The sequence below is a fragment of the Natrix helvetica genome (assembly GCF_964273705.1).
Source record: "Natrix helvetica genome assembly, chromosome: 11".
Classification (NCBI taxonomy): domain Eukaryota; kingdom Metazoa; phylum Chordata; class Lepidosauria; order Squamata; family Natricidae; genus Natrix; species Natrix helvetica.
Window position 1 is genome coordinate 1035401 of NC_138562.1, and position 24865 is coordinate 1060265.

The 24865-nt window shown below is 47.4% G+C and overlaps 1 protein-coding gene across 1 annotated transcript in view; it reads left to right on the forward strand.

The window, feature by feature from the left end:
• Positions 1-24865, forward strand: part of ARHGEF9 (Cdc42 guanine nucleotide exchange factor 9) — a 292276-nt gene that overhangs the window by 12251 nt on the left and 255160 nt on the right. Inside the window, exon 2 of the mRNA XM_081963940.1 lies at positions 21420-21570. Within this exon, the coding sequence (XP_081820066.1) occupies positions 21420-21570 (151 nt within the window). The remainder of the gene's footprint in view (positions 1-21419; positions 21571-24865) is intronic.

The following is a 24865-nucleotide window of genomic DNA, read 5'->3' on the forward strand; positions in this document are numbered from 1 at the left end:
GCGTCCTCAGCGTTCCCGGTTTCCTGCCGGCCAGCCGACCACCCAAGTGCCCTGCCCGACCCATCATAGCCAGGCAGAGCCGGGGGGTGGTCACCGACAAAGCCCGACCCTCAGAATGATATTGAGGGTCGGCAGCACCTCTCCCAGCTGGGAGGCCCCTCCGCAATTCTGCGGAGCTTACACGACAGCCGCCATTCGCCCCGGAAGCTCCTCCTCCGTGGCTGCCATGATCAACAAGATCATGGCAGCCACGGAGTACACCGCCGATGCCACCCTGAGCGCTGCCAAGTTTGCCTCTCGAGCCCTAGCATCTAATGTCACCACTCCTGTGGCTGAGACACTGGAACGTGGATATGCGTTCCAAGTGGAAGCTTGTCACAGCCCCCTTTAAAGGGGACAAGCTCTTCGGGGAGGTCCTGGATCCTGTCCTAGTAGAAAACAAGGACAAGAAGAAGGTGATGCCATCGGTCACTAAGAAGTCCGATCGAAAGGGTCCCAACTCCTACAGGAGGTAGCCCTTTCGGAACACTGAGCCTTCCACTAGCTCCGCCCCATTTCATTGGGCGTATTCCCAGCAAACCGATCAGTCCCAGGACCGTCAGTCCTTTCGCGACAGAGGTCGCCAGCAACACTACTCCAAACGCCCCTTTTTGGGGGGGTCTGGTTCACGCCCCTTCAGGAGATACAAATGACCATCAACGATCAGCTCCCATAGGAGGGCGTCTCCAGTTATTTCACGCCAAGTGGGAGCAGATCACGTTAGACCAGTGGGTCCTACAAACGATCCGCATGGGCCGCACCTTGGAGTTCCTCTCCCTCTCCACCGCCACTACATCAGGTGCCCCATCCCTTCATGCCCAGTCAAACGGTCCCTCATGGAACAGGAGATCAGGCATCTCAGGGATATCAGGGCCATAGAGGCTGTTCCGGCGGGTCAGGAGGGGACAGGATTTTACTCAATCCTGTTCCTGGTTCCCAAAAATTCTGGGGGGGTGGAAGGGAATATTGGACCTAAAAAGTTCAAACTATCATGTCACCTATCGGAGGTTCAAGATGCAGTCCTTCCAGTCCATCCTGGGATGCACATGGCCGGGGGATATTTTGACATCCATAGACCTCAAGGAGGCCTACCTCCACATACCCATCTGCAAAGCCCACCACCAATACCTGAGATTCACTTACGCAGTCCGCCACTACCAGTATCGAGCCTTGCCGTTCAGCCTATCATTGGCCCCCAGGACATTTACAAAGATCCTCGCGACTGTGGTGGCCTTCCTTAGATCCCATCCAACAAGACTGCAATGCTAACTGGACGATGTCTTCATCCAGTTGTCATCCCACCAAAAGGCGACCCGAGACCTGGAATACACCATCCAGGTGCTTCAAGACCACGGGTTCTCCATAAACCTGGAGAAAAGTCATCTTCTTCCGACAACCAGACTACAACATTTAGGGGCCATCATCGACACCGTCTCCTGCCGGGTCTTCCTATCTCTGGAGAGGGTGACCAGCCTCAGGGAGAGGGTCGCACAAGTGCAGCGGTCGCCCCTGGCCAAGGTGGTTCAGCTGTCTCAGGTTCTAGGCAAAATGATCTCGTGCCTGTCCATTGTGCGTTGGGCAGGACTCCACTCCCGTCCGCTCCAGTGGCTCCTGCTCCCTTACCAAAGGGCCAACGAAAGCAGCCCAACGAGGCTAATCCCGGTCTCCTTAGAGGTACGGCGTTCCCTCAAGTGGTGGTTGTCCCCTGCCCTGACAAAGGGGTCACCCTTCAAAGAACCCGTCCATCTCACCATCACAACGGATGCCAGCCTGTACAGCTGGGGAGCTCATTGCCGCAGTCAACTGGCGCAGGGCAGGTGGTCTCCTTCCGAGGCTGCTCACAGCATCAACTGGCTGGAGCTGAGGCAGTCAGGTTGGCCCTCCTTCATTTCCAGTCCAGCATACAGGAGCGTCACATGAGAGTACTGACAGACAATGTTGCGACAAAGGCACACATCAACCGCCAGGGGAGCACTCGTTCCAGATCCCTGATGTCAGAGGCTGACGTCTTAGGGCAGTGGGCGGAGAAACACCTTCTGTCCCTACAGGCGGAACACATTTGGGCACGACCAACACCCAGGCGGACTGGCTGAGCAGGGCCACGGTCGACCACTCGGAGTGGCACCTGCATCTGCACCTGTTCCAGAAATTATCCCAAAGGTTCGGCTGTCCGCAGGTAGACCTGTTCGCCACCGCATCCAACACGCACCTCCCAAGATTCTTCACGAGGTACCACGACCCGCGTGCCGAGGGGGTCAACGCTTTTCACTGCCCTTAGCCTTGGGGACTGCTATACGCCTTCCCACCACTACCTCTACTTCCCAGAGTCATTTGGAAGATCCTGTCGAGGCAGCGGAGATACTACTGGTGGCACCATTCTGGTCCAGGAGAACCTGGTTTGCAGACCTGGTGAGCCTCTCTGTCGAGCCACCTTGGCGGATTCCACCGCAGGAGATCTCTCTCAGCCAGGGGGCACTTCAACAACCGGAACCCCAGTGGCTGCAACTAGCCGTCTGGCACTTGAGAGGGATCTCCTGAGCAGAGGCAGTCTCGCGGCCAAAGTGGTCTGCACCATCCAAGCGTCCAGGCGTCCGTTCACAACCCGGATCTACGACGCTACCTGAAGAGCCTTCGACAGCTGGTGCACTGCTTGTGGGATTTCCGCTTCCTCAGCCTCGATCCCTGTCATTCTGGACTTACTACAAGATGGCCTGGACAAGGGCCTGGCGCCTAACATCCTACGGCGTCAGGTGGGCGCAATTTCCACCATTCTGGCTCCGGACGTGCATTCCTCACTTGGACGGCATCCTACCATTCGCAGTTTCTTAGAGGCACAACTAACCTGAGACCCACAGTGGTTCACAGATATCCATCTTGAGACCTCAACGTGGTTCTGCGTGCCCTCATCAGTCCCCCGTTTGAACCACTCAGGTCTGCCAGTCTTAAACATATGACATTTAAGACAGCCTTCTTGATCGCCATCACTTTGGCACAGTGTATTTCAGAGCTGGCTGCCCTGTTCATCAGAGAGGATTTATGCTTGATTCAACAAGACAGGGTAGTTCTCAGACTGGACCCGTCTTTTATCCCCAAGATTAACTCCTGGTTCCACCGCGCACAGGAGGTAGTTCTCCTGGACCTTTGTCTGCACCCTAGACATCCGAGGGAGAAACGCTGGCACCTGCTAGATGTTTGCAGGACGCTTCGCAAGTACATCAAGCGCACAGCGGGTTTTCGACGCTCTGAATCGCTCTACATATCATTCCAGCCGGCCTCCCAGGGTAGGAAAGTTTCCTCCTCTACGATCGGTGGATGGCTTAGGGCCTGCATTGCCCTCGCTCATGTCCTACAGTCCAAACCGGTACCTAGCCACATAACAGCACATTCAACCAGGAGCGCTGCCACCAGGGCTGCCTGGGCGACCCAGGCACCGATTGAGGAAATTTGCAAGGCAGCCACCTAGACTTCGTTGTCCCCGTTTGTCCGGAATTATAAGTTGGACAGCTTTGCATCAGCTGAAGGGGCATTCAGGAGGCGAGTTCTTCACACCAGCGGAGAGACCCTGAATGTTGTTGCTTCCCACCCTAGTGACAATTAGCTTGGGCATGTCCCTTGCTTGGACTCTCCAGAGCAGCGCCCTGGAAAATGACCATTGGCTTACCTGAAGGGTCGTTTTCAGGGCGCTGCGAAGGAGAGTCCACCCCACCCTGGGGTCCGGTTCCACTGGTGACAGTTCAAACATTTACGGTTCCAGTTGTTTTGTTTCCTTGTTGGATTGTTTCCATTGTTGGACTTCTCAGCACACAACAGTTCCCCGTCTTCATTGAAAAAATCTGAAGATAATCAGCACCAGAGGCGTGGTTTAAACTTTCAATTCAGTTCTGGGCAGATTGGCTGTATTTAACCCTTGCTTGGACTCTCCAGAGCAGCGCCCTGAAAACGACCCTTCAGGTAAGACAATGGTCATTCTCTGCATTCTTTCCAGAGTCTCAACATCTTTTTTATGTTGCAGTGACCAGAACTGGATGCAGTATTCCAAGAGTAGTCTTACTAAGACTACTTACAATTTGTAAATTGGTACTAGAACTTCATGTGATCTTGATTCTATCCCTCAATTAATGCAGCCTAGGATTGCATTGGCTTTTTTGGCTGCTGCCTCACATTGTTAGCTCATATTTAAGTGATTGTCCACTAGGATGCCAAGATCCCTTTCACAGTTCTTTCCAGCCCAGTGGCAGGTTGATAGGAAATTCTGTGATTGTGTCTACCTCTATCTACCACCTGCCAGGGTTCCAAGTAATAAGTCTCATTCAATAAGAACTCCGAGGCAGGCAATTTCTTAAAGAACATTTTATTAGGACATATCAAACTGGCAACTTCCTGGTGGAAAACTGGTTCTAATTTGGTGCCGATTTCCCCCCTTAATTAAAAGTAAGACTTCATCATTTCCCCTCCCAGAGTCTCACTCACGTGGTCCAATCAGCATACAGTCCAGTGCAGGATGACCTTAGCCTCCACCCTGCGGACACCTGCAGGACGTCCTTGATTCACAGGGGGATTTTTTTTATTTAGACTACAAGACTGCAGCTAATCTCTACCCACCCCCTCTTTAGCCCCTCCATGCCAGGCTGTGCCAGCCCTGAAGCCGTGGGAAAAAAAACTGTCTCTAGCAACTACACAAAAAGAAAATGGCCACAGTTCAGGGCTGACTCCAGCTCTTCTAAGCAGTGTTGCTATTTTGGGATGTCTGGATGACAGGCTGGAAGCCCACTTCTTAGAAACCCTCCACCCAACTTTAAGCTGTGCCCATCCTACTCAATTCTGTGTCAACATTGCCAATGGCCAATTCAATTGAATCCGAGGCATGTTTTCCCTTGGAGCCAGTTCCAAGAACGATTTCCCGAATAACCACATTGGTCCAACGTACAGGTGGACCTCGATATATGACCGTAGTGGGGCCTTCCCATTGTGGTTGAATGTTGCGATGGTTGTGAAATGGATCAGTCATACGATCCAATTTTGCATCATTTTTTGGTGTGAAGTCATTAAGTGATTACTTAAAGCAAATGCTGCAGTCATTAAGCAAACCAATGGTTTGCTATGGATGTCATTTTGCTGAAAACCAGAAGTGCAAATTTTTGGTAAAATGATGTCATGGGATTCTGGGATGCTGCAAACTCTTTGCAAATGTGGCTGTCAAGCCGGCCTCCTTCAGCAATCAAGAGGCTGACAGGGGCCCTGTTGCTGAGCATCTGAAATTCAATCGGGTGATTGCAGAAGGTGCCTAACTATGGGAACTCCAAATTTGGGTTGCAGGCTTCCTTTTTCAGATCAGTCATAACCTGGAGTGGTTGTTAAGTGACTGGACATTAGAAGTACTTGAACTGTTGCTTCTCCACTGAGTCATGAGCAGCAGTGCAGGATTGTCTCCATTGAGCTTAGGAGATGAAGATCACATCACATACTGAGTTGTAATGACCAGAAGTCCTTACAGGTTGTTGGTTCACTCTTTCTTCCATTTTCTAAAATTAGTTTATCAAAATATAAAATATAGTGGTGTCTTGATCATCGTCATTACAGGTAGTCCTCGAGCAGTCGAGCATCTAGATACCACGGTACAAAGAAAAATGAAAATAGTGGGAAAATAACAACGGTGATAGCGCTTAGACTTTTATACCTCTTCTTAGTGCTTTATAGCACTCTCTAAGTGGTTTACAAATCAACATATTGACCCCAATAAATAGGGAAAAAGTGTAGGGGAAAAGGAGAAAAAGAAAGAAAAACATTGACTTCTTACTCTTTAGTGCAGTGGAATAAGATAATAACACTACAGCCTCAACATTTTACTTTTCTATAACAACAAACCTTTCTAATTAGCAAAATCCAAAATCAATGGGCTTTTTTTTCTACCTCAAGCACAAAGTTCAGAACTGGTTTCTAAGCGGAAACCAAGTTAGCTGTATTCTTTTTCTGTGATTATGGCAATCAATTTAGCCATCTTTGCTAATTATATTATTTTTCCCGGCTGGTCATCCATTGTGGGAATTAAAGAATCTTTCCATTATGGTTTATAGAACAATTTATTTGTTTATTCATGTCAGAAGCATCAGAATTAAAATAAGGCATGCTATATAACATAACATTTAAAATATAAAATGCAATATTTAAAATATGTACAAATTTAACAGATCTTGCCCAGAAACTAGCAACATTAATTGCATTATGACACGGTGTCATGAGATCCTCAAGTGTGCACTGATCAAGACACAAGTATACATATGTGTTGTTGTCTGCATGTCACCACAATCACAAAGGGCAGAAGTCACCGGATAGCCCCATTTTTTCAGTGTCTCTGGGTCTTGATGTATCTGTGCACCAGTGACGTGCGGTCAGTGGAGGCAAGGGAGGCAGGGCCTCATCTCTCTTCATGGAATAATAGTATATAATATTATATACTATATATATATATAATATTATATACATCCGTCCGGCCGTGCCCGGGAGCTGCGGAGGCAGAAATGTTGTCGGCGCTTCCGGATGACGAACCCAGTCGCTTGCTTTCATCATCGGGAGGCCGACAACATTTCTGCCTCCGCAGCTCCCGGGCGCGGCCGGACGGAGGTAGCCAGAATGGCGCCGAGGCAGTCCTGTGGACGAGTGACCGAAGATCTCGCTGCCTCGCTCGCTCGCTCGCTCGTTCGCCCGCCGGACTGCTTCGGCGCCATTCTGGCTACCTCCGTCCATCTGCGCCCGGAAGCTGTGGAGGCAGAAATGTTGTCGGCGCCTCCGGATGACGAACCAGTCGCTTGCTTTCATCATCGGGAGGCCGATAACATTTCTGCCTCCGCAGCTCCCGGGCACGGATGGACGGAGGTAGCCAGAATGGCGCCGAGGCAGTCCGGTGGGCGAACGAGCGAGCGAGCGAGGCAGCGAGATCTTCGGTCACTCGTCCACCGGACTGCCTCGGCGCCATTCTGGCTACCTCCGTCCGGCCGCGCCCGGGAGCTGCGGAGGCAGAAATGTTATCGGCCTCCCGATGACGAAAGCAAGCGACTGGTTCGTCATCTGGAGGCGCCGACAACATTTCTGCCTCCACAGCTCCTGGGCGCGGATGGACGGAGGTAGCCAGAATGGCGCCGAAGCAGTCCGGCGAGCGAGCGACGCAGCCTGATCTTCGGTCGCTTCCAGAGCCGGAGCGGGATGGAGCAGCCACCTCCTTGGAAGTGAGTCGCGCGGACGGAGCTTTGGGGCTGAGGAGAGAGGCAGGGACGGAGGGAGTGGGGGGAGAGGAGCTGCCCCCTCACCCCCCAGGCAATGGGGAAAGCTTTCCCGAAATGGGGGGGGTGTCGCGGGAAATAAAAAGGGCGTGCGCTGGGGGGGGACGAAGGAGGCTTTGGCGTGCCTTAGAGGCGGGCGGGCAAGCAACGAAAGGGGCAGCGAGGGTGGGCGGTGGCTGCAGGCGGCAAGGCTTGAGCAGGGTGAAAGCGCAGCCCCTTTCGTTGCTTTCCCATTCACCCCGCTCAAACCTTGCCCGAGGGAGCTGGGGATTGGGCTTTGGGTTGGTGGGAGACCTTGAAGGAGTGGGGGGCGGAAGGGACTGGTGCCGGTGGAGGAAGCAATGCTACGCCGCGGTCCCCTTAATGTTCACTCAGGAAGGCGGAGAATGAGACCACGTGTGCTGCACACGTGGTCCCATTCCCCGCCTTCCTGATGACGTCACCAGCCTCCCCTGCCATAACCCTCACCGCACGTCACTGCTGTGCACAGTCTATTCAACAATTTCCATACTTTGTCAGACCAGGTGCCAGCTCCTCCATTGGTTCCACCCAGCTGTGGTCCATAGAACAGTTGTTGGGTCGCTCTATGAATTTCTACCTGGCCATCATTCCTCTCCATGAGAGAGAGAAAAAAACAGATGACTAAATGTATTTTTTTGCACTAAACTCAAAGTAAGATGTTTGCTGTCTCTCTTTCTTCCATCGTGAATTGCTTCCTTTCTAATCTAGTAGTGAATGTTGTCTTTCTTGACATTAATTGAAAGCAGATGATTGATTGATTGATTTTCCCTGTGTTTGGAAGTAGTGTGGAGGGACAAATCTCTTAATTGAGTTTCTTTGCAAAGCTTGATTGCTGTTATCTCTTTATTTCCTCTAGCAAGTTCATTTTGTTGTGGGACCTTTATCAGTTTCTGGGGAAAAATTAAGTTCTTTTTAGGGTGAAATAATAGGTTTTGAGTGTTTCCTTTTTTGAAATGGCAGAAATGTGCAAAAGGGTCAGGCTTTGGCCATGGACTTGTGGTTTCCATTTTGACTTGTTGGACCCTTACCCCGGTCTCTTCTGAATCAAGAAACATGCCAAATTCCAGTTCAGTCCCCTTGACTTTATGACTTCCTACACATGACCAGAGGAACCTCATATTTCCTGTAAAAAATCGTCTCCCATGAAAGAAATGGCTAAACAAAGACTTCCCAGTTTTTTTTAAATAAAAGTTTTTATTTTTAAACAAATATAAAACAAACATAAACACACACAAAGTATAAAAACCTTCCTCCAATTACTTACAGTGTGTCGATTGGTTACCAAACTTTTGTGCTTCCTCACAATAGTCTTCACTTGCAATTAACATAAAGTCTCATATCATCAATCTAATATATATGTATACAATTATTATGATTATTAAACATTCATTTGAGTATAACTGATTATTACATCCTTTTTATGTAAAGTATTCTAAATTTAAAATAAATTTATATTATGGCATTTCAATACATCATCCTGAAATCCTCTGATAGTATTACATCTTTATATTCTATTCTATATAGAGTTATTTATCTTTTATAACAAAGCTTTTCAGCATCCTCCCCATAGTTACAATTTGTGTAAAAATTCATACTATCAATCGTGTGTGTGTGTGTGTGTGTGTGTGTATGTGTTGTATTTGTACTGATAAATAAATAAAGGGAGACTAGTATAGATCTATTTCGAGCTAATTAGCTCTCATCAGCTAGCCATACCCTTACTGGGATTTGAACCTGGGCTGTATTATATCTTAGGCAGGAGTCTTAGCCACTAAGCCACAGGCTCGCCTCCTTATCAGTTGAGCCAGGGAAATAGGTATGTATTTGTGTTACAACCCCTGGTATGCCTAAATATGGGAGGAAGGTCACTACTCCCTCTTTCTGTCCTTCGGCTCATCACAGAAGACCATGCAGGCAGAAAACCATATTTTTATTTTTAATGTTGCCCTTTTATATTTGTGTTGTATTTGTACTGATAAATAAATAAAGGGAGACTAGTATAGATCTATTTCGAGCTAACTAGCTCTCATCAGCTAGCCATACCCTTACTGGGATTTGAACCTGGGCTGTATTATATCTTAGGCAGGAGTCTTAGCCACTAAGCCACAGGCTCGCCTCCTTATCAGTTGAGCCAGGGAAATAGGTATGTATTTGTGTTACAATGCCTAAATATGGGAGGAAGGTCACTACTCCCTCTCCCCAAATACAACACAAATATAAAAAGGCAACATTAAAAATAAAAATATGGTTTTCTGCCTGCATGGTCTTCTGTGATGAGCCGAAGGACAGAAAGAGGGAGTAATGACCTTCCTCCCATATTTAGGCATACCAGGGGTTGTAACACAAATACATACATACACACACACACACACACATATATGTGTGTGTGTGTGTGTGTTGTATTTGTACTGATAAATAAATAAAGGGAGACTAGTATAGTCCTCCCATATTTGGGCATACCAGGGGTTGTAACACAAATACATACCTATTTCCCTGGCTCAGCTGATAAAGGAGGAGAGCCTGTGGCTTAGTGGCTAAGACTCCTGCCTAATATGTAATACAGCCCAGGTTCGAATCCCAGTAAGGGTATGGCTAGCTGATGAGAGCTAAATAGCTTGAAATGGATCTATACTAGTCTCCCTTTATTTATTTATCAGCACAAATACAACATTATATATGTATGTATGTATGTATGTATGTATGTATGTATGTATTATTATCATTATTAATCATTTATTTGACTATAACTATTATTACCATTTTTAATACATAATACTCTAAATTTGACTAAGTTTAACTTAATTTTTATTAGAACATTTCATTTCATCATCCTGTGTCCTTCCAGTAGTAGTGCAATCCTATATCTCTTGCCATTTGTAGTATTTGTATTCTAATTGTTTTCTTGATAAATCCTTTTTGGACTTCTCTTGGCACCTTGCTGTTTATTGCATATCTTGTAAAGACTCGAAACCCTCCATTCCTTCCATCAGCTTGCCTTTGGTTATCACTGATGCTTCTGCCAGAATCTTATTGTTTCTGCCAGATTTTCTCCTTTTTCTTCTTTTATGTTTTGAAGTTGGAGACAGAGTTCCAATTCGTTAATCTCTCCTTTCAACACTCCACTCCTGTCATTTCCAACCACCCTCGATTTGCTGTCAATATCAACAATTTTCTTATCACTTTGTTCATATTTTTCTTCAATTTTTTGAACTCTCTCTTCAAATTTCATCACCGTTTTGTAAATATTCTCAACTCTTCCCTCTATTTCTTCTGTTTTTTGTTCTATATTCTCCATTCTCTTTTGAATATTCTCTGTACTTATTTATACTATTTGAATTTCTAGCATAATCATTTCTAATGTAAGTTCTTTTTCTTCTTCATGTTGCACCATTTTCCAGGTTATAAACACTGTGTCAACGCCTAAGGCATTTCCATGACTACTATCACCTTGAGAAGGGGAGGGAAATTCCATGCATACTTTTGGCCAGAGTAAAAGTCTCATGTTTCTGTACTGGGATGTGAATGCGCATGTCCAGAACCCTGCCATAATGTCCTGTTGGAGAATGTGATTGATGACCTCAGCCAGAGGGGAGGGGGCACAGGGGTAAAGTTCAGACACCATTAAGTGGCTACACAGAGGTCCGTGCCAAGATGTTAGTCCTAATAAATGAATGGTTTTACTTTGAATTTCATCTCGGAGCTCGTAAATTAATTACGGCAACTCTTGGAACCTTCACAGATAGCTGAAACTCACTTTTAAACATCTATCAAGATTTCTGGGCTTCCTAATCCCAGGCTCTCCAGTGACTCCCAAATATTTGAAGTGCTTGGAGGGAAAATCAGGCAACCATGGCAGAAGGTGGATTATCGGAAGAAAGCCTGATTGCAGCTGGAGATATACGGCCAAACTCAGAAGCAGAAGCAAGAGAAGATAAGTACTGGTGGAAATTCCCTTGCCTTAGTCCAAAGCCCCAGATAGAATCCCGAGGGAGTGCAAAAGAGCAATGGAATGGCAACCAGTGCCTCTCCCACACAGCAGGGAGGCTGCCAAGAGCAGGCCACCCCTTCCCTCTCTCCAAACTAGGGATGAAAGAGATAACCAGCCATATCAGGCACAAGCATACCAAGGCCGACAAGAGGCTGGGGGATAAGGGCTGGATGACCCACCCCAATTCAAGGGAAAGTTTGACGGAGACTCAGACCAGCTAGCCCTATTCCTTGATTCAGCTGATATCCACCTAGAACGCTATGGGCACTTCTACCCATCCCCCAGAGCCATGGTGAATGCCATCGCAGAGGGTCTAGAGGGAGAAGCAAGGGAATGGTTAGCAGCCTTCCACAAGAGGAGAGCCCCCCCAACTGCAAGACATAGATGACTTCCTGCAACTGCTAGAGGCCAGGTTTGAGGAGATGGAGGAGGATGACCCATATGCAGAAGAGGAACTCAGCAACCTAAAGCACAGGGGCCGCCCCATCAAAGAGCACATCCGTGAATTTAGGAGGGTCATAGGAAGGCTACCCCCTTTACCAGAGCAGCTGCTGGTGCATTTTTTCAAAACAAGCCTGGACAAGCAAATTGCCCAGGTAACTGCATACTGCGACATCCCAAATCAACTCTCTGCCAAATAGCAACAAAAGTCGACAGCGGGCTGCGCACCAACAACACGACAAAGCAACCGGACACACAAGAGAGAGGTCAACCCTACCTGAAACCACCCAGCCGACAGGGAACTACAGCACCACAGCAGGCTCTGAGACCAGCCCTCCCTCGAAGTCCGCTGAAATGCTACAGATGTGGGGGGATGGGCCACATGGCAGCAGCATGCCCAACCCCAGCCCCAAAACCAAGGCCAGACCCACCGCCCAGGGCACAACCAGAACGAGGGTCCAAACGGACCACCAACATGTCCAGGAAAGCCCTCCAAGCTGCAAAGGCCCCTTTCCCCTCAGGCGAAAGTGATGGAATCCCAGGCAGCGACAACCAGTCGCCCGAATCATATGACAGCGAGGACGAGGGAGAAAATGACACAATGGTGAGTGATTCAATTCACCCTTTCCTTTTTCCAATACGCCTCACAGCCCCAAAAACAGGAAACCAGGGCGATTTTCAAGCCCTAATAGACTCAGGCTGCACAAAGTGTTTGATCAACCTAACCACTGTCCTGAAACTGGGGATCAGAGCAAAAAGACTGGCCCACCCGATCCGGTTCGAGCAAGTTTGACGGGACCCTAATGGGAGGAGCCTATGCCACCCTCCTAAGGCTAGAGGCTAGAACTAGCGGATCACTGGGAAGTAATTCGATTCATAATAGCCCCCAAAATGACAGACACAGTGATACTGGGACTTTCCTGGCTAGACAAATGGGGACCGACCATCTGGTGGCAAGGGGGTACCCGAAGACTTAGGATATCAAGGGGCCCCCAACACCTCCCACACCAGCAAGCAGAACCACCCCCCATGCTGGAAACCCCCCAAGAAAGCCCACGAGAACAACTGGCAACCACATCTGACAAAACCCCAGAGGCCGAACTTATGATGATACTCAGCTGTACATTTCCACCCCGAACCACCCCAACGAGGCCGTCGAAGTGATGTCCCGGTGTGTGGAAGCCGTACGGGTCTGGATGGATGACAACCGACTCAAGCTCAACCCTTCCAAGACGGAGTGGCTGTGGGTTCCGGCCCCCCGGTTCAACCAATTAATCCCATCTCTGGCCATTGGGGGCATTCAACTCGCCCCCGTGGAGCAGGCGCGCAATTTGGGCGTCCTCCTGGATGCCAGGCTGTCCATGGATGACCATGTGACAGCCGTGGCCAGGGGGGCGTTCCACCAGGTTCGCCTGGTGCGCCAATTGCGCCCCCTATTGGACCGGGACGCCCTACGCACAGTCACCCATGCGCTGGTGACGTCTCGCCTGGACTACTGTAACGCTCTCTACATGGGGCTTCCCTTGAAATGCACTCGGAGACTGCAGTTGGTCCAGAATGCGGCCGCGCGGGTGATTATGGGGAGTACTAAGTACTCCCATGTGACACCTCTCCTGCGCGAGCTGCACTGGCTTCCTGTGGTCTATCGGGTGCGTTTCAAGGTCTTGATTACGATCTTTAAAGCGCTCCATGGCTCAGGACCTAGTTACCTGCGGGATCGTATTCTGCCCCATACATCCCTACGACCCATCCGCTCGCACAGAGAGGGACTTCTCCAGGTGCCGTCCACCAGACAGTGCCATGGGGCGGCACCTAGGAGCAGAGCCTTCTCTGTGGCGGGCCCAGCCCTGTGGAATGACCTCCCCCCGGATATTAGGACCACTACTGACCTCCGCTCCTTCCGTGTAAAGCTCAAGACCCACCTATTCCAAATAGCCGGCCTGGATCAATCATAACTTCATAACGCTCCTGATGGGTTTTTTAATTCAGTAATTTTATTTAATGGGATTTTAAATTGTGTTTTTTAATTGTCTTTCACTTATGAGTCTACCTCCTCCATGCACATGTATATGTCTTTGTTCTTTATGTATGTATGTTTGTCTTTATCTGTATTTTATCTGTTTTGATTGTACGCCGCCCCGAGTCCTTCGGGAGAGGGTTGCGGCTAATCAAATAGAATTATTATTATTATTATTATTCCAACAGAATATCAGGACCTTGGAGAAGTATCAGCGAGGCCGAATGCGATGTTCTGCTTCCCCACCGGGAGACAGACTGTGCCATCAAAATCGTCCCCGGGGCAAAACTACCCAAGCCCAAACTGTATGCCATGATGCCCCGGGAAATGCAAGAGATGCGCAAAAACATAGACAAAAACCTAGCAAGGGGGGTTCATTGAGCCAGCCAAGCCACAGGTCACGGCACCAGTCCTCTTTAAAGAAAAAAATGATGGCACCATGAGGCTATGTGTGGACTTTCGAGGGATAAATGGGGTGTGCGTACAGACCCTATACCAGTGATAGCGAACCTATGGCACGCGTGCCACAGGTGGCACGCGGAGCCATTTGTCAGGGCATGCGAGGGGCTGCCCTGTCAGCTGGCCAGCGCGCATGCGCGCACTGGCCAGCTGAGTTCACCTTTTTAAAAGCCATTTTTCACCCTCCCCAGGCTCCAGAGGTTTTATAGGAGCCTGGGAGGGCGAAAAGAGCCTCCCCCGCCCTCCCAGAGGCCCTCCGGAGGCTTCAGGGACCGTCCGGAGGCTTCCCTGAAGCCTTTGGAACGCTTAGAACAACCCTCCGAGCAAACTGGAAGTGACTTCCGGTTTGCTCGGCGGATCCTTTTGAGTGCTCTGAAGGCTTCAGGGAAGCCTCCGGACGGTCCCTGAAGCCTCCGGAGGGCCTCCGGGGTGCGAGGGAGGCTCTTTTCACCCTCCCCAGGCTCCTATAAAGCCTCTGGAGCCTGGGGAGGGCGAAAAAAGCATGTAAAAATGGGGGGGTCACGCGTTGTGCGCGCATGAGCACTGGGGGGGTTGCGCATTGCATTATGGGTGCGGCACGCCCGCACAGGACCACCCTGTGCTCCCCCCACTTGTGGCACGCGAGCCAAAAAAGGTTCGCCATCGCTGCCCTATACCCCCTCCCCCTCATGAAGGATATGCTACTCATCTGGCCAAGGGAAAAGTCTTCACCAAACTAGACCTCAGAGAAGCATACTACAGAGTACGAATCAGAGAGGGAGATGAGTGGAAAACAGCATTCAACTGCCCCCTAGGGAGCTTTCAATTCAAAGTAATGCTTTTTGGAATGCAGGGCCCCCCAGCAGTATTCATGCAGTTAATAAATGAGGTGTTGCACGAGCACCTCTACAAGGGGGTGCTCATCTACCTAGATGACATCCTTATCTACACGGAGACCATGGACGACCACGTACACCTGGTCCGCCAAGTAGTGGAGAAACGTCTGGCAGCCAACCTGTACGTCAAGGTATCAAAATGCAAATTCCACCATGCACGGTTAGACTATCTGGGTTACCGAGTGTCAAATGAGGGAATAGAGATGGACCCATCGAAAGTGCAAGCCGTCCTAAGCTGGCATCCCCCTCACACCCGCAGACAGCTACAAAGCTTCCTAGGGTTCGCGAACTTCTACGAGCAGTTCATCCCCTCCTTTGCGAAGATTGCCAAACCCCTGACAGACCTCCTGAAGACAGGGAGCCCAGGAATGAAACCTCATCCGGGACAACCCCTACCATGGGACCTAACCTGCCAAGAGGCATTCGAGACACTAAAAGGAATGCTTGCAAAGGAGCCAGTGCTGAAGCATCTGACCCCGAGCAAACTTTCGTGATCCAGGCAGACGCCAGCGATGTGGCAGTGGGAGCGGTGCTACTCCAAAGAAACAACCAAGCTTACAACCCTGCGCCTACACCTCCCCCAAGCTCACAGACACAGAGAGATGATGGGCCGCATGGGAAAAGGAGGCTTTCGCAGTGAGATGGGCACTGCTAACTTGGAGACACCTGTTGGAAGAGAGCCAGAAACCGTTCAAAGTCTGGACCGACCACAAAAATCTGGAGGCACTTAGGACCCCACAGAAACTACCACCCAAACAAGTCCGATGGGCTCAATACTTGATTTTGTCTTAAAGCACATTCCAGGCGGGAGGAACTTTCTAGCTGACGCCCTCTCCCGCATGCCTCAGTACAAATGCGAACGGGAGCTGACGCCCTCTCCCGCATGCCTCAGTACAAATGTGGATGCCGTCATTCCCTCTACCCAAACCGCTGCCCAAGTCACCACCAGACGGCAACGCTGTGACTGGCAAGACCAACTTGCAAGCGACCTAATTACGAGGCTCAAAACTGAACTGTTAGCAGACCCCTGGTTCCAAACCAACTAACACATCTTGACAAAGAGAGATGACCTTGCATGCAAGGGGACAAAACTCTACGTCCCAGAATCCCTACATACCCTAGTTCTCCAGAGGAGTCATGATGCCAAACCAGCAGGCCACTTTGGGTTCCTAAAGACTTTACACTTAGCCCGGAGGCGATTCTGGTGGCCTGGCATGAAGAAAGATGTAGATAGTTTATTTATTTATTTATTTATTATTCATGCTTCTAGACCGCCCCCTCTCCCAAAAAGGGACTCGGGGCGGTGTACAGTCCATGCAAAATATATCAAAATACAATAAAAATTGAATATGTACAGTTGGAATGGAGGAGGTTAAAAATGGAATTAAAAGAACTGTACAAAGCAATATATATAAATATAGGATTTTGAACCCCTAAAACACACACAATAAGTTAAAAACAATACCCCTAAAATAACTAGTTAATACATTTGCCAGGAGGGACAGTTGTAATTATGCCAGGCCTGCTAATCGGAACAGGTGAGTCTTCAATTTTTGCCGGAAGGAGCGGAGGTCAGTAGTGGTTCTAATGTCAGGGGGGAGGTCATTCCAGAGGGTTGGGCCCATCACAGAGAAGGCCCTACTCCTTGGTGTCGCCCGTTGGCATTGCCTAGTGGACGGCACCAGGAGAAGTCCCTCTCTGTGTGAGCGAATTGGCCGCAGGGATGTATATGGGAGGATGCGATCCCGCAAGTAACTAGGTCCCGTGCCATGGAGCGCTTTAAAGATGGTAATCAGCACCTTGAAAGTTACGTGAAAAGTTGTACCATTTGCGCCACAATGAAGAGACGACCAGGAAAACCCCCTGGACTACTGCAAACAGTAGCAGAGCCAACGAGGCCATGGGAGGAGATCGCAATGGACTTTATAGTAGAGTTGCCAAAAAGTGGGGGAAACACAGTGATTTGGGCTGTAATAGACCTGTTCTCCAAACAGGCACACTTCATACCCTGTAGCGGACTATCTTCATCTCACAAGCTGGCTAAAGTGTTCGTGAAGCATATCTATCGACTGCATGGATTACCTCGAAGAATTATCTCAGACAGAGGGGTCCAGTTCACGGCTAAGTTCTGGAGGGACTTCCTGCGGTCCATTGGATCAACTCAGGGTCTAGTTCAGCTTTTCATCCGAGCACCAATGGGGCAGCAGAGAGACTGAATGCCATGGTAGAGCAGTACCTGAGGTGTTAGGTGAACTGTCAGCAGTCCAATTGGGCAGACCTTTTATCTTTTGCTGAGGTCGCTGTCCACAGTAGCACAGGATTCACGCCATTCAAAATAGTGAGCGGTTTGGACTTCGTCCCAATGCCTGAGTATCCAAGGGATGCCCCCTCCTCAGTAAGCTTGGCTGACTGGATGTCGATGCTGAAAGCGACCTGGGAAAATGTCAAAAAGGCACTGGCTAAAGCGGCACAAACCTATAAGAAACAGACAGTCGAACAACTGTTGGAAGAAGGAATTATTTTAAATTGGTTACATTATATACAGCTACAGAAGAGATGGGAAGAAGATCGTAGGGTCGGTTTTATGGATAAAGAAGCGGAACTGATCAAGCAGATAAAAGAGACTGGCCCAAAACAAGTTAAAAGAATATATAATGTACTGTTAGAAAGAGATTCAGAAAGTGAACTGGTTAAGGATTGTATGATTAAATGGGCTCAGAATTTTGGTGAAGTGGTTATGTTGGAAACATGGGAAAAAATATGGGTTCAGAATGTTAAATATACACAGTCACAGAATTTAAGGGAGAACTTTTATAAAATGTTTTACAGATGGTATTTAGATCCTAAAAATTTATCATGCATGTACCCAAATGTTCAACCAAAATGTTGGAGATGCGTGTGCCTAGATGCTACCTTTTTTCATGTATGGTGGACTTGCAACAAGGTGAAAGCTTTTTGGATAAAAATATGGTGGGTTATGCAAAATGTATTTAAGAAAAGAATACAATTTACTCCGCAAATGTTTTTATTGGGTATAGCTAAGGACTTTACTAAAGGGGAAACAAAATTGGTTTTGTATATGGTCACAGCAGCTAGGTTGTTGATTGCGCAACATTGGAAAAAAGATTTTTTACCGACAATTGATCAATGGATTCAGAAGGTGGCGGGGTTCGCCGAAATGGCAAAAATTTCAGCTTTTTTAAAAGATCAGAAGCAGGAGAATTATACACAGGAATGGGTAAAATGGATTGATTATATACAGAATAAATACCAGACTAGGAGGTATTATGTAGCCTTTAGGTAAGAATGTTTAGACTGATAGATGATCAGAGTAAATATTACATGGGATGCTTGGAATTGTTAGAGTGGTGTATAGCGGAAGTCAGGGGGTTGAGTGGGAGGTGGGGGGGGGTTAGGGTGGAGGGTGGGGAAATATATATGCATAATAAATTTAGAATTTATTTATTTATTTATTATTTATTAATTCAATTAATTGCAGCTACACAGAAGTCTGTGCCAAGATGTTAGTCCTAATAAATGAATGGTTTTACTTTGAATTTCGTCTCGGGGCTCATAAATTAATTAGGGTAACTCTTGGAACCTTCACACTAAAACATTCAAGGCTTTTTTGTTAAGTATCAAACAAAATCACAACAATCTTTCAAGTCAAGGCTTTCTCTTCACTCCAGTCCAGCTATTGATAGTACTCCAGAAGAGCACCTGCATAAACAATCCGTACTCTTCCCACTATCCCTTTCAATATACAAAACCAGGAGCCTTGAAGTATAAGATATGTCGGATGTTCAAAGAGAATAAGAAAAAAAGCAATGTTTCCAAGCCTCCAGCCTCTAGGTGGCAGTATTACTTCTTTTTCCTCTGCTTTTACCCCTCTGTTTAGATTCCAAACTTAAGAAAAAAAATTCTTTAAAAAAAAGACAATTCAGCTGAGCGTTCAAAAAAGAACGGAAAGAAATTCATAATCCACCAATATGAAAAAAGAGGGAAAATGGAAGAAGGAAAAAAGAAACCAGTCCAATTCAAAAAGTAAGAGGCATTTGTAAAAAATCCATCCATAAAAAAAAAAAAGTTGAAAAAGGATAACACCCAAAATTTAATTCAGGCTTAATTCACCGTTTGCTCTCTTCTGTCTTCAATTTTAATTTTACTCTAAGTCTTTTTGGGTGCTCTCTTCTCTAACAGTAAAAATTTATCTCATCATTTCGACACACTCTCTCTCCTGCTTTTCTTCTGTTCAGGGGCTGTCCCAACCTTCTGCAGCTTAATGGCTGCTTCTCTGTTGCTGGAAAAAAGACCTTCTCCTGGATGAATCAAGGCCTTTGATGTCCCTGAGATCAGCAGGATGTGCCCTTCTCTATCACTGTCTCTACGGGACGGTTTAGGTCCAAAAGGACTGTCCAGCAGCAGAGATATCGACAGCAACCTTGGAGCTCCAAGATTGCATGTCATGTTGTTGTGACATCAGCCCCGCCCTTTAAAGACTTTCCAATTTTGCCAATAGCATTTCTTTTATGTTCTGTATGGTTTTTCCTCCCCCATCGAAAAAAGCTGTATCTGCTTGAAGGTAAGGATTGTGACATGATACAGTGAAGGAGATGGAAAATTAAATAAAGTATTGCTCTCTACTCATTCCGGTTCAATGTTTCTCAGAGTGAGTCATTTGAGCTGTGTTTTGTAATCCCAGTGAAGGAAGATGGAGATAACCTAAGGTTGCTCCTTAGTGTTCTGATCATGTTGCTTCTGCTACCACTGCCGCTGCTGTTGCCCATCGGTTACAGATAAATCTGACAATTTTCCTTTTGGGAAAATGTTGTTGAAGGGGAGCAACTGTCCAGTTGCCATGTGACTTTTGGTGCCTAGAGGCAAGAAGTTGATGAGTGAAAAAGAAGAAGAAAGCGTGCATGCAGAGGGCAAAGCAGTTGACTCTGGAGGTGTAGCCTAAGAGGGTATAGTTGCAACTGAAGCCATCTGCAAAATCTCATCCTGAAAGTTCTCGTCTGCTGCCTGGTCTAAATACCTCAGCAGAATTAGAAAAGAAGCCATTGAAAATAAAATGAGGGATTAGAGAAACAGCTCCTCACTGAAGTTTGGTAGAAATGGTGTTGCTTTTTTACTTTTTGATCCTAGAGATGTGAGGCTTTGCTAGCACTGATTATTAGCACAATAGCACTGATGGTGTTACTTAGTTGGATAATGAAACATCTGCAAGAAAACCACCAAGCTTGCAGTATTTCCTGTTGTGTTTTTGAGAGATGGAGAAGTTTTAAAGACATGTTTATATCTTGGAAATTATGAAGAGAGAAGACTTAACAAAGCAGAATCATCTCCATATGCCTTGGTTTCCTTGAAGAAGCACTCAGCAATGTTGCATCTATAGAATCCCCAAATTGGAGGAAAAGAGGGAAGGTTAAAAGCTTAAGTAGATCTTAGTGCTGTCACTCATATCCCATGAAATTCTGAGCTGAGAATGGTGAACTATCATGGAGTATCAGACTTTTGCAAGATCCAGTGGTTCAAGGAAATTTACTATATATGTATCGTTTCTTGTGCTATCATGCTAAGGTTACCTGAAAAGATTGTCAAAAATTGAGAGGGGGCTAGCAGCATTTTTTCAGACTAGCACTATTAAAAGGCATTAGCTTTTGTGAGTTGTACGTCACCCCGAGTCCCTTTGCGGAGAGGGGGCGACTGATAAATCGAAACAAATAAAATAAATAAATAAATAATAAGCTTCATCAGTTGCATAGATGGACCAATTTGGGGTAGGCTTTGATGTGTTTGCTGAAGTTTGCTAACAAAATAGTATCATTTTAAAAAATGCATTGGTCTAAAAAGCTGCTATCAGACACCTTCTGATTTGAAGTTGTCAAAGACTCCTCCTACAATGTCTGAAAGGACTGTTGACTGGAACCTAATAATGTAAATTAGAGAAAGGAAGGGAGGGAGGAAGGAAAAGGAAAGAGGGGAGGAAGGAAGGAGAGGAAAGGAAGATGAGCGTATGTTTGTTCTTGCTCATTGTCATTACTTTCTTGTTTGGGCCATTTCTTTCTTAAGTAAAAGCACTTTAACTACATAAGAGATCATGTTATCTTTGAATGCGAGCAAATTCTACCTCAGTTGATGAAGAAGTTATGCATTGCCTTTCAACACTGCTGCTCTGTCTTCTTGTATATGAGCGAAATGAAGATATCTTGCCATTTGGGGTGTTTTCTTTACATTTTGTTAAAAAATAAACTTTGCTGTCATTTTGTCCTTACATCAGTTCCCGTCTCTCCCTTCCACAGCCACGATCTCACCCTCTTTGCCCATCTCCAGCATCTCCTCCTCCGTTCAAACTCTTTTTGGACCGATGTCACTCCCTCCCACTCTCCAAGAGCACCCCAATGGGATTGGATCAGCTGGAATGGAAACAGAAGCTCTTGATCAGCTCTGCTGGTAAGTCCCATTTTAATGGACCTTCCTAAGCCAGCTGTTGCCTTAAGAAGAAGCGGTAGGTAGAAGGTTGTGTGGTGTGTGAAGTTTCCTAAGAGTTGTGCCTGATGTGCAAAAACCTGACTTTATATGTCATGTATGAATGCATGTTAAGAAAGGGGCTAACTCTAGAACAGTGGCTCTTTCGTTGCTGTGCTGTGGCTCCCTGTCTCCGGATGGCTCCACAATCGATAGGGTTACAGCTCTTGGTTAGGAAAGGTAGAGGGAAAGGATGCCGCGCTAGGTGGAGACTATGATGGGGGAACTGGACTTACAGTTTGCCCCAGAATTGAACCGGGGGCTTTCAGTTAGGACCTTTGTGGCTCTTTGAGTGTTTAAGGTTGCCGACCCCTGCTCTAGAAGATGGAGTTTGATTTTGGTGGCACATCTGCTCATACAGGCTTCATGGTGCCCATCTTGGGAGAATGCTGATGACACTTTCTCAGAATGATTGGAAGATTCTGTGCTACTATTTCTTCAAAGCAATACATAAATAAAACCTCACTTTTATGAGCCTGTATTCCTGGGGTAGAGTCGTGGCGACTGCCTGGAGCTGAGCGTTTGCTGGCTGGATGCCCTTCCTGATGTCACATGGAGTTCACAGCAGATATTATTTTTTCCACCCTAGGAGAGAAACATCTGCCGCTACCTAGGATTGAACTCTCAACTTTCCAAATGGGAGGCGACTGTCACCTAGTGATTACCACACCGCTCTTTCAAAGCAATAAATAAGACCTGTGAAATAAATTGTAAATCTTGTACAGGTAGTTTGGAATTTGGACCTACAACCATTGTTACGATGACATTGAAAAAAGTGACCTGCACTGGTTCTCATGCTTAGAATTGTTGCAGCATTTCCTTGGTCATGTGATCAGAATTCTGGCATTTGGCAACTGGTATGTACAGATAGTCCTGATTTATGACCATATTTGAGCATAAAGTTTATGTTGTTAAGTGAGAAATTTGTTAAGTGAGTTTTGCCTCATTTTACCCCTTTTCTTGCCACGTTTGTTAAACGAATCACTGCAGTTATTAAATTAGTAACATGGCTGTGAAGTGAATCTGGCTTCCCCCTTGACTTTGCTTGTCAGAAGGTTGCCAAAGGGGATCACATGACCGTCATAAATGTGAGTCAGTATGTAAAGCATGTGACCGTGGGGATGCAACAGTCATAAGTGTGGAAAATGGTCATGTTAGATACTAGCATCAGCTATAATGGTTTCCACCAAGGTCCTCTGTTCCGGTGGGAACAGAGGTTTAATCTCACTGGTCGAAGGGTCTGACAGCTCCCTATAAAAGGGCTGCTGCCAGACTCAACTTTCACTGGATTGTACATAGTTACTACTGAGTTAATAAAGAGCTGTTGTTACCGTTAGCCTGTGTGTGCCCTTCCATTACCCGATCTAACACTGGCGATGAGGATGGGATTGGAAGGCAACTAGGCGAACCAAAAAGAGTGGAGCAATCCAGCAAGTAAATCCAGCTGGCTTCGAGGAGCCATTTTTGAGCGGCAAACTCAAAACGCCCTCTGAACACAAAATGGCCATGCACGCCCCACCAACTCCGTATGACCCTGTCACCGAGCACTGGGACTCGTATATGCTGAGGTTCAACTGCTTCCTCGAAGCCAACAACCTCATGGGCCTTTCTGAAGTCCGCAAGAAGAACATGTTCCTCAGTTACTGTGGATGGGAAGTGTTCGAAACTGCCAAAGACCTGTCAGAACCAATGCCACTACAATTGGTCGTTTGGTCCGTGCTCCAGAAGACACTGAGGACTCACTACGCTCCCAAGCCATCTAAGCATGAATTTAATATTCGCAACCAGAAGGAGGGCGAATCAATCAACGAGCACGTTGCAGCGCTACGAAAGGCCGCAGCGTATTGTGAGTTCCGAGACCTTGACAAGCTTATTCTTGACCGCATCATATGCGGTGTGCGGGACATTAATTTACAGAGGAGGTTACTTGCCAAATCTAACCTCACTCTACAAATTGACTTGGACGAAGCCAGGGCATCCGAATCTGCTGTGAAGTCAACAGAAACCCTGCAGTGCCAAAGCACTCCACAAGATGCGCGGAAGCACACACACGTTCATCGCGAGGCTGCAGAGGCTGAGAGTCCAGAAGGCGAAGAAGATGACAGCTGGCACATGTGCAGTAGCCGCATCAAGCCAGCGTACAAATTCGAACAGTGTTTCCCACATGGTGCAGGCATACCAACAATTGCCTGTAGATGGTGCTATGGCGGAGGCCCAAACCATTGTGGGGGTGTATTCAAATGTCACCGCCTGCAATTTGGAGTTAGTATCGCCCCTGGACTGTTCCAAAGCATTGTGGAATGACTTTTGCAGGGGATTCCAGGTTTCCTATTTCGATGACATCTTGGTATTGGCTGCAAATGAGGCGCAACTTTTCAAACATTTACGAACTGTTTTTGGTAGAATTAGAGACAAGGGCCTCCATCTCAAGAAAGAAAAATGCCAAATTAACGTGCCAAGGATTGAATTCTTAGGGTACCTAATCGACGGCTCTGGGATTCACCCGACCACGAAAAAAATTAAAGCAATTCAGGACGCCCCTACATCTCGCAATCAAACCGAGGTACAGGCATTCCTCGGGCTCCTTAATTTCTACAGCGTCTTTCTTAAACAGAAAGCCACCATTGCTGAGCCCTTACATCGTCTCCTGGTGAAGAATGCGAAGTGGTCATGGGGCAGAGCCGAGGCTGCCGCATTTGCTGCGGTAAAAAGACTTCTCTCAGCAGACACGTATCTGGTGCAGTACAGCCAGACTCTGCCATTGGTGGTGACCTGCGATGCTTCCCTGTTTGGCGTCGGAGCCATCCTCAGCCACCACATGCCCAACGGAATCGAGGCTCCCATAGCCTTTTACTCTAGGACCTTGTCCCCTGCTGAGCGGAACTACAGCCAGCTGGACCGTGAGGCTTTAGCTGCAATGGCCGGAGTAAAGAGGTTCCATGAATACCTATATGGCCGTGATTTTGAACTAATTATGGACCATAAACCGCTGCTGGGCTTGCTGGCTGGGGACCGACCTACTCCTGTGTCATTATCACCGCGGATGACCAGATGGACCATTTTCTTAGCTGCCTACTCTTACCGCCTCGTCCACTGACCAGGTGCCACTTTGGGACACGCCGATGCCTTGAGCCACTGTCCGCTACCAGATCTTCTTGCTGACCCTACCCCTGAGACGCCAGTTCTCCTCATTGACTGCCTTGAGACTGGCCCTGTCTCG